General features: G+C 52.2%; 1 protein-coding gene across 13 annotated transcripts in view; it reads right to left on the bottom strand.

The window, feature by feature from the left end:
- The window catches only part of ZC3H4 (zinc finger CCCH-type containing 4), a 49,995-nt gene that overhangs the window by 18,211 nt on the left and 16,619 nt on the right, over positions 1–15,165 (bottom strand). For all 13 annotated transcript variants that reach the window (XM_063615778.1, XM_055237484.2, XM_055237490.2 and 10 more), the window contains 7 exons: positions 11,261–11,480; positions 10,841–10,951; positions 7,186–7,408; positions 3,615–3,769; positions 2,542–2,638; positions 2,281–2,420; positions 1,567–1,677 (listed from right to left, as the gene is read on the bottom strand). In XM_063615778.1, coding sequence (XP_063471848.1) covers positions 1,567–1,677; positions 2,281–2,420; positions 2,542–2,638; positions 3,615–3,769; positions 7,186–7,408; positions 10,841–10,951; positions 11,261–11,480 — 1,057 coding nt within the window. The remainder of the gene's footprint in view (positions 1–1,566; positions 1,678–2,280; positions 2,421–2,541; positions 2,639–3,614; positions 3,770–7,185; positions 7,409–10,840; positions 10,952–11,260; positions 11,481–15,165) is intronic.

The raw sequence follows: 15,165 nt of genomic DNA, 5'->3' as shown, positions 1-15,165 counted from the left end.
TGGCTCTGTCGCCCAGGCTGGAGTGCAATGGCACAATCTTGACTCACTACAACCTCCACCACCAGGGTTCAAGTGATTCTCCTGCCTCAGCCTCCCGAGTAGCTGGGAGGCTGAGGAAGGAGAATGGCATGAATCCAGGAGGCAAAGCTTGCAGTGAGGCAGAGCTTGCAATGAGCTGAGATCGCACCACTGCACTCCAGCCTGGGCGACAGAGAGAGACTCCGTCTTAAAAAAAAAAAAAAAAAAGAAAAGAGAGAGAGAGATGGGGTCTATGTTGCCCAGGGTGTATTCATTTGTTTTTGCTTATATGTATTTCAAGTTTCTCAACAGAATAGAAATTGCAACTACATAAGAAATACTGCCTGGGCCGGGCGCAGTGGCTCACGCCTGTAATCCCACCACTTTGGGAGGCCGAGGTGGGCAGATCACCAGGTCAGGAGATCAAGATCACGGTGAAACCCTGTCCCTACTAAAAACACAAAAAAATTAGCCGGGCGTGGTGGCGGGCGCCTGTAGTCCCAGCTACTCGGAGAGGCTGAGGCAGGAGAATGGCGTGAACCTGGGAGGCGGAGCTTGCAGTGAGCCGAGATTGTGCCACTGCACTCCAGCCTGGGCAACAGAGCGAGACTCCGTCCCAAAAAAAAAAAAAAAAAAGAAATACTGCCCGGGCACGGTGGCTCACATTTGTAATCCCAGCACTTTAGGAGGCTGGAATCAGGAGTTTGGGACCAGCCTGGCCAACATATAGAAACCCCGTCTCTACTAAAAATACAAAAATTAGCCGGGTATGGTGGCGGGCACCTATAGTCTCAGCTTCCTGGGAGGCTGAGGCATGAGAATCGCTTGATCCCAGGAGGCGGAGGTTGCAGTGAGCTGAGATCACACCACTGCACTCCAGCCTGGGTGACAGTGAGACTTGGTCTCAAAAGAAAAAACAAATTATTTTATACACAACATTATTTGTTTGAAGCATCTGTTTCTTTCCAAGACAGATGCAGGGGTGCAGTGTGCCCTCAGCACACATCTGCTGGTGTCTGTTGCTGCCTGGGATACTGGGGTAAGAAGCTGCCGGCTGAACTAATACTGGGTTATTATACTAGTTTCCTTCAGAACTCTGTGGTCATTGGTCCATCTCTGACATTGAACTTTGCTATGAAGTCCAACGTTAACCTCATCCTCCCCTCCTCTTCTATTTGGATGCTTTAATCATTCCCCATTCAACCCTGAAGCTCAGTAACTTCACCAGGATATGCTGCTTCTTTGCATTCACATCAACCTCCATAATTAACGTTTCAGGCTACATGGATTGGTTGAAAATTTTGGCCAAAAAATTCCCCTAAAACCAAAAGTCCTCATCTTGCTGTGGGTCCTCCTCACTCTGAAAGGTAACATGAGTCTTTCAGGCCCCCCAGGCAGCTCTCAGTATCGGCAAGTGTCCACAAGGAAAAGCACCACACAGTCACTCCCACCCACCCTCACCACGGCTCCAGAACATTCTGGAAGCCGTGTGTCCTCTGGGGGCTGCTGGCCTCCTAGAGGTGCCCAGGAGCTTTCAGCGCTCCTTACCCAGGTGCAGCGCCCTTCCACGAAGTACTTGCAGATGACTTTGCCTTTCTTGTCCGACTGCTGGTGGGGCTTGTCATGGTCACGACTCCGGTAGCCTCCACCACCACCGTCCTGCAATGGACAGGGTGTGGATGTAAAGGGGGATGAAAGGGAAGGGTAGAGATGGGATTGGGGTTAATAAGCACGGGAGAAGGGGATGAGGACTCCCTTAAGGCCTCACAAAAGCACCGATGGGCAGGTTTCATCTAACACTGAGGCTGCGTGCACATTTAAGCCCCACAGTGTGGGGTGTTGGTGCCTGGTGAGGAAAAGCTCTAGCCGTTGGAGCCGTTAGCCACTTAGACCTCAAGCTCCACACAACTGTGGAGGAACACGTCCACCACACCTAGAGGTGTAGCATGGGCCTCCCTGCAAAACCTTCCAGGGCTAACTGGATGGTTCACCTAGAACCTTCTGAACCTCAGAGATGTGTTAGATATGGCTGCAGTTGCTGCTAATGACATGGTTTCAAACACAGGGTCTCAGCAGCAGCACATCTCCCCAGGACAATGCTAGTTATCACTGGTTATGCTGGTCAACACTGACCAGCCCTTTGGGGGGTGGCTGATGGCAGCAAGGGGGACAGGATCAGCTTCACAGAACGACTCATTAAAGGGAAAAAGGGCTAAGAAAGGATGTTGGCCCAAACATCAGATCAGAGTGGAGTCAACTCACGCCCATGTCGTCATCATAGAAGTCTTCGTCATCGTTCATTCCACCCTTGTTCATCCCTCCTCGGCTGCCACCTCGGCCTCGGCCCCGGCCCATCCCTTTCCCTCGACCTCGGGAGCCCCTGCCACGGCCTCGACTTAGCCCTGCGGAGGGGAGACGGTGTTAAAACCTGCTGACCACACCCTCCCCACGCCCAGGACTAGATTCCAGCAGCTGCTGGAATCCCTGCCCCACCCAGAGTGTCCTCTCCAGGCCCCTGCCCACCTCGGCCTCGGCTGTCCTTGGAGCGGCGGTACTGGTTCAGCTCCTTGGAGTACTCGTCATAGTCGTCGTCTCCCATTGGCTCCTCACTCTCTCCATACTGGAATCCGCAGAGAAGAAGGCAGGAGAGCGTCAGGTAGGGAGCAATGAACACTGTCCCAACCTACACACTGCCCCTTTTTGAAGGATGGTGACCATCCAGGGGACTCATACCATAACCCGTCTCCACACAGCCTGACGACAGGTGGTCCCAATCCTTCCCACTGCAGTCTTCATTCTGAAGACCTGACCCAACAGGCAAACCCAGCATGGAGCCTCCCTACATACACATCGCTGTGCGGCTCCAAAAGGGAGTGGGCAATGGACTGTGGACCAGTGTGGAAGGTCGGTGGGTAGGACCAGGATGGCAAGTGCAGTGCACCTGCCGCTCCTCCTCCTGGGTGGGAGCAGGGATGAAGGACCATGTGCCTGGCTGAAAATGTCTCTAAAGGACTTTCAGGAAACTTCTCTCTAGTGACGGGATGTTTTCACAGCACATCCTGTGATACCTCTTCTTCTTCTTCTTTTTTTTTTTTGAGATAGAGTCTCACTCTGTCGCCTAGGCTGGAGTGCAGTGGTGCGATCTCAGCTCACTGCAACCTCTGCCACCCGGGTTCAAGTGATTCTCCTGCCTCAGCCTCCTGCATGAATAGCTGGGACTATAGGCGCGTGCTACCACACCCGGCTAATTTTTTGTATTTTTAGTAGAGACAGGGTTTCCCCGTGTTAGCCAGGATGGTCTCCATCTCCTGACCTCGTGATCCACCCGCCTCAGCCTCCCAAAGTACTGGGATTACAGGTGTGAGCCACCACACCCGGCCGATACCTTTTCTACTTTAAACCACATGAAGGTTTTATCTATTCCAAAATGATAAATGAATATTTTTAAACACATACATCTGCCCTCTGAGGCTTCCTTTCCTTCAGAAGGCCGTATGTCTTCCTACCTTAGCCTCACAGCCTCTACCAGCAGTGATCATGCCCCGGAAAGCCCACCAGCCTCACCCCGACGTCCCCAGGGCCAGAGGAAACCTTACGTCCATCTCTTCCTCGTAGAAATCCTCTTCGTCCTCCGGGTGGTCTCCTCCCATAGAGCCTCTGCCCCTGCCTCGACTGCCCCTGCCCATTCCGCGGCCTCGTGATCCTCCACGGCTTCCTCGGCCCCTGTAGCCCCGGCCCCGGCCTCGGCTGCCTGCATGGAGATTCAGATAGTGAGCCTCCAGCGGAAGCAGATGCCACCAGCAAGAAAGAAGACAGCCCACTTTTTGCTCCTGAAATCAATCACTTCAGCCTCCTCCTCCTCCTCCAAGAAGCCTTCCTAGGTGCCCCAGGTAGGCTAGTGGACCCTCTGGTTCTCTCAATGGGGGTCCCTCAGCATGCTGGACACACAGCTACTCCAGTACTCACTCCCCTTCCTCACAGGGACTTGTCCACTTAGAACTGCACTGTCCAATATGGCAAACATCAGCCCACGGGCTAATGAGCAACTAACATGTCTGGTCCAAACTACAAGATGCTAGCCTTGAAGTCTGACAAGACTAGCCAGCCCTGTAGTTTGGACTTGTGATTTAGACAAGAGTCCAAAACACACACTGGACTTCAAAGACTTAGTTAAAAAAAAAAAAAAAGAGGCTGGGTGTGGTGGCTCATGCCTGTAATCCCAGCACTCTGGGAGGCTGAGGTGGCCAGATTACCTGAGGTCAGGAGTTTGAGACCATCCTAGCCAACATGGTGAAATCTTGTTTCTACTAAAAACAGAAAAATTAGCCAGGTGTGGTGGCGCACGCCTGTAATTCCAGTTACTCAGGAGGCTCAGGTGGGAGAATGGCTTGAAACCGGGAGGCAGAGGCTACAGTAAGCTGAAAATGTGCCGCTGCACTCCAGCTTGGGCAACAGAGCGAGACCCCATCTCCCTCTCTCACACACACACACACACACACACACACAAAAACGCAAGTGAGAAAGAATATAAAATATCTCATTTGTCTAATTTGATTACATGTTGAAGATTTTAAACTTATTACGTTGAAAATAGATTATCAAAATTAATTTAATTGGTTTCACTTTTTTCTTCACTTAAAAAAAAAAAAAAAACGAGTGGCCAGTTGCAGTGGCTCAATCCTATAATCTCAGCACTTTGGGAGGCCCAGTTGGGCAGATCACTTCAGAACAGGAGTTCGAGACAAGCCTGGCCAACATAGCAAAACTCCATCTCTACTAAAAATACAAAAAATTAGGCCAGGCACAGTGGCTCACACCTGTAATCCCAGCACTTTGGGAGGCCAAGGCGGGCGGATTGCCTGAGCTCAGGAGTTCAAGACCAGATTGGGCAACACAGTGAAACCCATCTCTACCAAAAATGAAAAAGCCAGGCGTGGTGGTGCAGGTCTGTAATCCCAGCTACTGGGGAGGTTAAGGCACGAGAATTGCTTGAACCTGGGAGGCGGAGGTTGCAGTGAGCCAAAATGGTGCCACTGCACTCCAGCCTGTGCGACAGAATGAAACTCTCTCTCTAAAAAAATAAATAAATAGGCTGAGCGCAGTGGCTCACACCTGTAATCCCAGCACTTTGGGAGGCTGAGGCGGGCGAATCACGAGGTCAGGAGATGGAGACCATCCTGGCTAATGTGGTGAAACCCCGTCTCTACTAAAACTACAAAAAATTAGCTGGGCGTGGTGGCAGGTGCCTGTAGTCCCAGCTACTCAGGAGGCTGAGGCAGGAGAATGGCGTGAACCCAGGAGGCGGAGGTTGCAGTGAGTCAAGATCGTGCCACTGCACTCCAGCCTGGGCGACAGAGCGAGACTCCATCTCAAAAAAATAAATTAAATAAAAAATAAATAAATAAATAAATAAATAAGCTGGGCGTGGTGGCACATGCCTGTAATCCCAGTAGTACTTGCAGGAGTGAGGCACAAGAATTGCTTGAACCCGGCCGGGCGCAGTGGCTCACGCCTGTAATCCCAGCACTTTGGGAGGCCAAGGTGGGCGGATCACGAGGTCGAGAGATCGAGACCACCCTGGCCAACATGGTGAAACCCCGTCTCTACTAAAAATACAAAAAAAGCCGGGCATGGTGGTAGGCGCCTGTAATCCTAGCCACTTGGGAGGCTGAGGCAGGAGAATCGCTTGAACCCTGGAGGCGGAGGTTGCAGTGAGCCGAGATCATGCCATTACACTCCAGCCTGGGCAAAAAGAGTGAAACTCTGTCTCAAAAACAAAAAATTGCTTGAACCCAGGAGGCAGAGGGTGGAGGTTGCAGTGAGCCTAAATCGTGCCACTGCACTCCAGAATGGATGACAGAGCAAGACTCTGTCTCCCAATAAACAAAAAAGACTGATGGGATCTCGTCGTGTTGCCCAGGCTGGCCTCCAACTCCTGGGCTCAAGTGATTCTCCCGCCTCCACCTCTCAAGTAGCTGGGACTATCCAGTGTCCTTTTCACTTTTTAAATGTGGCTACCAGAAAATGTAAACAACATGGTGGCTTCCAATCTATTTCTACTTGACAGCACTGATCTAGGATCTCCCCAAAGCACAGGGGCTGTCCCAGGGAGGTGTCCAAGAAAGACTGCTAGAAGAACGAATGGGCCGGGCGCGGTGGCTCACGCCTGTAAATCCCACCACTTTGGGAGGCCGAGGCGGGCAGATCACGAGGTCACGAGATCGAGACCAGCCTGACCAACATGGTGAAACCCCGTCTCTACTAAAAATACAGCATAGTAGCACATGCCTGTAATCCCAGCTACTCAGAAGGCTGAGGCAGGAGAATTGCTGGAACCCGGAAAGTGGAGGTTGCAGTGAGCCGAGATCGCGCCACTGCACTCCAGCCTGGCGACAGAGCAAGACTCCGTCTCAAAAAAAAAAAAAAAAAAATAATGAATGAACAGCTACTCAACAAGCTGGGCCTCAGGCAGGGCTCACAAATCTGAGAACCCCTGCACTGGAAGATTCCAAAAGCCACTCTCAGGCTGGGCAGTCTTTCTGGCAGGACATGGTTCGACAGTTCTTTTTTGTTGCTGTTGTTGGCCAGGCTGGTCTCGAACTCCTGACCTTAGGTGATCCGCCAGCCTCGGCCTCCCAAAGTGCTGGGATTACAGGCATGAGCCACTGCGTTGACAGAGATATGTTCTAAGAGGCTAGTGAGGGCTACTGTGTCTCTGGTTCTCAAGCCTCCTCCACCTTCCTTCCAAAGGACACAGGTTAAAGGCTCAGAGGTGTGGCAGTGGCAAGGACTGCGGTCACACCTTGTCAGGTGACGGGGCTGGGAGAATGGGGGAGCACTGCTGTGGGGTGTGGCAGCCAGCTGTCAGTGACCCTGGCCCAGGTGAGAGAGAAGCTGTTCCCTTCTCCCCCCACAGCTGACTAGGAAGTGACCTTTCGGGCACACTGGCCTTCTCCCTGCCTCACACCAGCCTGGTGCCACCCCAACCACAGCCCAGCGGGTGATCTCGACGGTCTCCTGTGCCATGCACATGCAGATCCCGGCCCTTCTTTGTACACTTATCCCAACCCTAAGTGACCAAATTTGAGGCTCTGTGAGACCAGGCCACCCGGGTTGACCCGGGTGGCTCCAATGCCCTGGAGGAGAAACTGCCAGGGTGGGGCTCACCTCGGCCTCGACTGCTGCCCTCTTTGGCACGCCGGTACTGGTTCAGCTCTTTGGTGAAGTCGTCGTAGTCCTCCTTGCCCATGTCCTCCTCCTCGTCACCCTCATATTCCCCATACTGCTCGTTCTCGTAGTCCTCGTACATGCCGTAACTCTTGCTGTCCATCTTGGAGTAAGCCTTCTTGGGCAGGGGCGTGGCATGCGATGGTGGGTACTGCTGGTGGGACTACGTCCCAGAGACAGGGAGAAGAGGTGAGCCGGATCCCACAGCCACGGGTGCAGACTACCAAGATACCCAGGGTTCCCTAAACGAACATGTCTGTCGCTACTGTCCCAGGGTTGCACTGCTGGTCCCCAGCCCCTCTGGGGACTGGTTCTCATACCAGGGAGTGGGAGTAGCAGCCGGCCCAAGTGTTTCTGTTCTTCATAAAGGGCCAGAGCTAGAAAGAAAACAGAACCACAGACCCCCGATCCCTGATAAACGAAGGGGAGGAGAAGGGAGCATTTCCCAGGGATGCAGAGCAAGCACACGGACAGGGGCCTGGGAAGCAGGCGGGGGCTGCTCGGTCACAATTTTCCTAGGGCCCTGGAATTCAATAAATGGCCTGCTTGGCAGCCAGACTAGACAGCCCTCTCAAATGACGCTTTCCAAAGTGTGGCAGTGCCAAGTGGTACTAGAAGAAGTTAAAGATACTCATAAAAACGAAAGCAACCAAGACATCCTTCAACAGGTAAATAGATAACAAACTGGTATATCCAGACAATGGAGTAATGATGAATATGTAACAATAAAGTGTGTATTGGGCAAAACCCAAAGAACTACACAACCCCAAGTAATAACAATGTATCAATACCGGCTCATCAATTGTAACAAAGTTACAACAATGCAAGACATTGGTAATGGGAAACTGGAGGCAGGGAAGGGGGCAGTCCAAGGGGAGAAGGGAACTCTACTACTACCTGCTCAATTTTGAATAAACTTAAAACAGCTCTAAAAAATAAAGTCGGGGGGCTGGGTGCGGTGGCTCATGCCTGTAATCCCAGCACTTTGGGAGGCCGAGGCAGGCAGATCACGAGGTCAGGAGATGGAGACGAGCCTGGCCAACATGGTGAAACCCAGTCTCTACTAAAAATACAAAATGAATTAGCCGGGCATGGTGACAGGAGCCTCTAATCCCAGCTACTCGGGAGACTGAGGTGTGAGAATCACTTGAACCCAGGAGGCAGAGGATGCGGTGAGCCAAGATTGCGCCACTGCACTCCAGTCTGGGCGACAGAGTGAGACTCCGTCTCAAAAATTATTAAAATTAAAATTAAAATTAAAAAAATAATAAAGTTGAGCCAAGCGTGGTTGCTCACACCTGTAATCCCAGCACTTTGGGAGGCCAAGGCAGGCAGATCACAAAGTCAGGAGTTCGAGACCAGCCTGGCCAACATAGTGAAACCCCGTCTCTACTAAAAATACACACACACAAAAAAAATTAGCCAGGTGTGGTGGTGGGCGCCTGTAATCCCAGCTACCTGAGAGGCTGAGGCAGGAGAATCGCTTGAGCCTGGGAGGCAGAGGTTGCAGTGAGCCGAGATTGTGCCACTGCACTCCAGCCTGGGTGACAGAGTGAGACTCCATCTCTAAATGAATGAATGACTGAATAAAAAAGTTGGCTGCACATGGTGGCTCATGTCTGTAATCCCAGCACTTTGGGAGGCCGAGGTGGGCAGATCATTTGACCCCAGGAATGTGACACCAGCCTGGGCAACATTTTGAAACCCCATCTCTACCAAAAGTACAAAAATTAGCCTTGGTGTGGCGGCCCATGGTTCTTAGGAGGCTGAGGCAGGAAGATCACCTGAGCCCAGGGAGCTCGAGGCTGCAGTGAGGTGAGATCACACCACTGCACTCCAGCCTGGGCAACAGAGTGAGATCCCATCTCAATAAATAAATAAATAAACAATAAAGCCCACTAATTTTGAAAAATCCATATTATAAAAAAACAGGACAATGCAAAATACAGCTAGATACACAGACACACATACAAGTACTTTAGCAGATCTTTAAAATGCCTCCAGCTCTAGTTCATGAAAAGCATGCAATGTTCCCTCCATTTCCTGCCTCCCTCAGGTTTGACGGCCGATCCTACACCAGTAGATCAATCTCAACTATGGTATTAGAAAATGAATCATTTGTTGTGATGGATGATGCTGGGTCATGGGATACCTGGGACAGCTTTGAAGACCTACTAACTTTAAAACATTTCTCAACCGGCCGGGCACTGTGGCTCACGCCTGTAATCCTAGCACTGTGGGAGGCCAAGGCAGGCAGATCACCTGAGGTCAGGAGTTCGAGTCCAGCCTGGCCAACATGGTGAAACCCTGTCTCTACTAAAAATACAAAAATCAGCCGGGCAAGGTGGCGCATGCCTGTAATCCCAGCTACTCGGAGGCTGAGACAGGAGAATCGCTTGAACCCAAGAGGTGGAAGTTGCAGTGAACCGAGATTGCCCCACTGCACTCCAGCCTAGGCGACAGAGCAAGACTCTGTCTCAATAAATAAATAAACAAGACAAAACATTTCTCATCCAAACCTGGACACCCAGGTGCCAACGAATACTGGGTAAAGTAATCATAAGATGATTTGCGGCCGGGCGCGGTGGCTCACGCCTGTAATCCCAGCACTTTGGGAGGCCAACACAGGCGGATCACTAGGTCAGGAGATGGAGATCATCCTGGCTAACATGGTGAAATCCTGTCTCTACTAAAAACACAAAAATTGGCCGGGCTTGGTGGCGGGTGCCTGTAGTCCCAGCTGCTCAGGATGCTGGGGCAGAAGAATGGTGCGAACCCAGGAGACGGAGCTTGCAGTGAGCTGAGATTGCGCCACTGCACTCCAGCCTGGGCGACAGAGTGAGACTCCGCCTCAAAAAAAAAAAAAAAAAGATGATTTGCTTTTCTCTTATGGGATTTTCTGGGGGAAGAAATGGTATACAAACAGAACAAATAATTTAAATTGCTGCTTGAAAGGAGAGCGACATTGGCTGAGTATCTAACCTCTGCCTACTGGCCACTTGGGAACATTTCATTCTCTTGCCAATTTCCCAAAAAGGTCATTTGTGAACAATGGAAGCCAGTCAGCCATGACGTGGACCAGTCAGCATCTTTCTCTGAGACATAAAGGGCCTTGCTAAGGCCGCACGGAGGAGGCTCGAGAGCATGCCTCATGGAGGTCAGCTAGGGCCTGGGTTCAAATCCCAGCTCCTCTACTTCAGAGCTGGGCAACCCTGTTGAAATTTTCTTTTCCTTTTGAGACAGGGTCTTGCTCTGTCACCCAGGCTAGAGTGCAGTGGCTGATCATAGCTCACTGCAACCTTAAACTTGTGGGCTCAAGGGATCTTTTCACCTCTGCCTCCTGAGTAGCTGGAACTACAGGCATGCCTGGTTAACTTTTTTATTTTTTGTGGGGTCTCACTTTGTTGTCTAGGCTGCCTTGTTGAAATTGTCTAAGTCTCAGTTTCCTCACTCATAAAATGGGGATTAAACTAATACCTGATGGCCCAGGACTGAAAGTCACATAAAATGCCCAGAACACAGCAAGTGCTCAAGAAACACAAGCAGTTGAACTCTTCCCGGCCCCAGAGCTCAGCAGGGCACGCCAGTCACTCACCGGCGCATACGGGGGGCTGTACTCTCTGTACTTGCGGTGCCCTTTCTCACTGGGGCTGAAATCCGAGTCATCTGAGAAGTCAGAGAAGTCATCGCTAGAAGAAGCGTGGCGCTGTAATGACAGGGGAAGGAGACTCAGCAACCCTGCTGCAGGCGGGCCACTTGGGCGCAGTCAGCCTCAGGACAAACTATGCTGGCATGTGCCGCAGGGCTCTGCGCTTCACCTGAAACACCTCACCTGAGGCACTTAGTGGCAATGGAGCATAAGCTACCAACTCTTTCTAAAAAGGTCTTTATCCAATTTGAGATAAGCAAAGGCATTAAGAGTGCCCTCTGGGGCGAAGAGCAAAAGCTCAGCCCCTGGGGCTCTCAGCCAGGCCCAATGCCAGGCACTGGCAGTCCCAGTGAATCTCGGACCTACTTTATGCTTGGATTTCCTCCTCTTCTTCGACCTCCTTTTCTCTTTCTCCCGCTCTTTCTTCCGTTTCCGCTTCAGTCTCCTGTGGGACTTCTCCTCGTCCGAATCACTGTGATGCTTCTCCCCCTTTTCTTTCCGGCTTCTCTCGGGCCCTCCGGAGGTATCCTGGGTCTCCTCTGCCCCATCATCTTCCAATTCGCCTTCTTCCAACTCTCCATCTTCCCTACAAACAAACCCCAATCCCACCATGAACACAGGGTTTGAGGGGAGACCTCCTAGGGCTCTGGGCTGGCCAAGGCTGACAGGAACCGAGGGCCTGAACGCTATGAGCGAAGTGAGACCCTGGGAGGACATGGGGGCCACTCTTGTTCCATCCCTTATCCTCCCCCTGAAAGAACTGTGCTTGCTCCAGTCTAACCTGGCTGGGGGAGGGGTGGGAGTTTAAGGGCATTACCACTAACACCGGGACACCTCTACGCCAGATTTCCCAACAGGACTAGTGTTCTTAGAAGAAGAAACCGACAAGGTGCTGTGGTCACATAAGTGGGAAGAGCCCCATCTTGGGGATTCACAGTGCTTAACGCTGCAGAACTTCCAGGAAGCCCCACAGTCCAGAAACCCACACAGCTCTGCTGTGAAGCACTTGGGGCACTTCTAAACCTTGCTTGACCACAGAAGTACCTCTCCCAGGCAGCACAGACCCGCATCCCCTCCCTCCCAGGCCCAGGATGGCCTGCTGGGCCCCGGGCCCCAGTGAGCTGGGCATCAGTGCCACCTGAGGCTGAGGACGGTGGCTGTGTACCGTGGAGAGGGCCTTGGTTCTGAACCAGGGGTGGCCCCAAGCTACCTGGGACCCACCCACAGGCAGGCCTGGGCTGTGGCCTGAGAACCCTCAAAGTACTTTATTATAAAAGCCCCATGAGAACCGCTGGAAACAGGCTCAGAGTCCCAGGTCACCAGGTCTGACCCACCCTCGTCAGTCCCACAACTCTGGGCTGGAGGCAAGCAAACACTGAGCAGCTGGAGGAGGGGGAGCGGATCCCAGGCCCCTCCTGAGGGCCTCACATGATACCGGCCCTGCTTTCTCTCCCTCCTCTGACTCACCTCCAGATACTGGAACCCCTTCTCGCTCCCCATCCTACACTCTTCCAATTCCCCCATGTCACCCCAATCTCCAGGACTTTAAAAGTGCTCTCCAAACATGACAAAAACTGCCCAGGGGACATTCTGCATATGTAAATATCTATGGGGTGGGGTAGGAATGAGGGAAGAAATTGGGTTCAGGAGGGGGAGGCTGGAAAAAGAATCCAGTTTTTGAGCCAAATCCACAGACACAGTGTTCACAAGTACAGGAGTTGGTAAAGGAAAAAAACAATTTTTTTGAATATTTTTAAAAAGCTCCCAAAGTTCCCCATGAATGACCACAAAAAAGGTTGCGTGAGAGCATCCAACTCCTTCCGCCTCAATTAACTAGGACACAAAGAGAAGTGATGTAAGGAGGAAACGTCACAAGCTCAGGCCCCAAAAGGTTAGCCACAAATGGAGCTATCTCTGCGGAAAGGCCCGCAGCTGCCCAAGTGGGAGCCAGTGCATTAGGCGTGTTTGCCTGAACATTCCAGGGCATGTGGCAGACTCCTCCCAGGACCCTCCACTGTCCTTTCACTTATGTCCCTCCCTTTGTCTGCCTCGGGGCTGCTACCCAAACATCAAGGAGCGCCTCAAGAGCAGCTTTTTCTGTGAACTCTCACTCCCAGTTCAAAGGGGATGGGTTCTATTTCAAACCCAAGTGGCCCAGCCCCACAGATACCCCTGGGCAGAGGTCAAGGGCAACTCTCGAAACAGAATGCAGGACACAAAACTCTTTCTGCTGCTTCAAAGGCAACACAGGTGACCTGACCCATGTGCACCTTGTGTTGCTTCCCGGACTAGCAAACTTGGAATGGGGCAGGGGCGCAGGCTGCAGTCCTGACAAGGGAGGTGCCTTCCCACTGGGGTGCGGCCCACAGAAACCAGGAGTGGAGCAAAGTCCTCACTGGACGCCTCACCCACACCGAAAGGGCCACATGACTGGGAAAACTGGTTTTGTCCCAAGGGAGAAGCTGTTACTCAGTGACATGGCAAACTTCCCGCCGCCGGGAGCTGTGCAGACACTGGGAGATGGCACCCTGATGGGAATACTGGGGGTGGGCCAGGGCCACACCTCAAAAGAAACTCAGGGAGAGATGGACAGACTGAGCGGAAGAAGGCCCGGGACAGACTGGAGGTGTACATGCTGGGGTTCCATAAAGAAAAGCTAAGAACAACATTACTCTTGACACTTAAGTCTAGAAGGGATAAAGCTGAGAGGGACATGATCACCACCCAGGCCACTAATATTTTAAATGCCATATCTGTGCCAGGTTGCTTGACTACCTCCTTTTCTACACTGACAAGAAACTTGGTTCACAAGGCAGGTGCCTGATCATCAGGGCTGGGTCAGCTGAGCCGGAGTGGGTGGCAGCCTCAGCACGCCCTCCCTTATGTCCAACACCGCGGCACAGCAGGCGACAGTCTTGCCCAGGGTCAGCTGAGGCCTCCTTCCCTGTCCTGATGCCGCCCGCTGGCTCGGACGAAGGTACAGGCTACTCTACATCTAACACCTGCGGGCAGAGGACAAAAGACCATTCAAGGAACTCCAAGAGCCTTAACCATCATCCAGAATGATTCTAGAAAGCAATCACCAAGGTAGAGAAGTGCAGCATTCAAATCCACCCTACAAAGACCTGGGCCAAAGACGGATTCTGCACATTATCAATATTAACAGCTCCAGGCACATCTGGGCTCAAAGAGAATCAACCATACAACTTTTCACAAACCAGGCAGTGACTACTTGAAATTTTGTTTCCCTAGAGTTGAAAGAGGCAGAGAAATACATAGGATTTTCTGTTGTTGTTAAATTGCTGCTGGTTGATGAAGGGGCACTGAGACAGTGACAACAAACAGATCGCTGCATTCTCAGGGCCATCCGGCCATGTCATGCCCTCAAGCCCCTCCGAGCCCTAAGCTAACCTCTGTCCACAGTCACCTCAGGGGGTCCCCCCTCAGGACAGCTGAGATGCCCTCCTAGCTAAACGTCCTGCGTGAACACTAGGGTCTTGACTATATTCTTCAGACTCTGTTCAACAGAAAGCAAAAAGGAAGTCAAGCCAACTGGGAATCCCGTGGGCCACCGGCGCGACGGCACAAAGGCGGTCTCGACAAAACAGCAACCAGGTTTCAGCGATGCCACTTAACAGACTGCTGGCAAAATCCGTGTCAGAGTGGGATTAAATACCGAGGGAACATGCTTAATAGACCTCGACATAATCCCCCAAGAAAAGTGGGGGAAGCCCCACCGCGCTAATCATTTCAATCTAGACCTGCCAAACCCTCTTGAGACAAGCAAGCAGGAGAAAAGCCTGCCGTGGCGGCCTGTGCAGGGAGCACTCTATTCCCAGAGCCTGGATTGGCAACACCCGACATGGCTGCACTCGGTCCGCTGCCCAGAGCCCTTGGGGACAGGAAAGCAACCACCCTGGGAGACCGACTTGGAACTGGCCCCCATGAGGAAATGGGAAGAGGCCAACGCCTTGCCTTGAGCCAGTCCTGCCCCGTACCTCCTGGACGAAGCTCCTGGGTATTTCAGTTTCCATTTTCAGAGCTGGCTGCTCCTCCCCCTGGGTCAAAGAACAGATCTGGACGCCCACTCTAAGGAACAGGCCAACTCCACAGGGCCCACAAGCATGCTGGGTTCAGCACACACCACGGACTTGGCAAAAACAGTGCTTGGTAAAGACATTTCATGTTCAGACCGGGTGTGGTGGCTCATGCCTGTAATCCTAGCAGTTCGGGAGGCCAAAGCAGGCAGATCACTTGAGGTCAGGAGTTCG

This window comes from Symphalangus syndactylus, chromosome 13 (genome assembly GCF_028878055.3).
Source record: "Symphalangus syndactylus isolate Jambi chromosome 13, NHGRI_mSymSyn1-v2.1_pri, whole genome shotgun sequence".
In the NCBI taxonomy this organism is placed as follows: domain Eukaryota; kingdom Metazoa; phylum Chordata; class Mammalia; order Primates; family Hylobatidae; genus Symphalangus; species Symphalangus syndactylus.
Note: the sequence above shows the minus strand (reverse complement) of the source record. Positions and strands in the feature narration are given on the sequence as shown.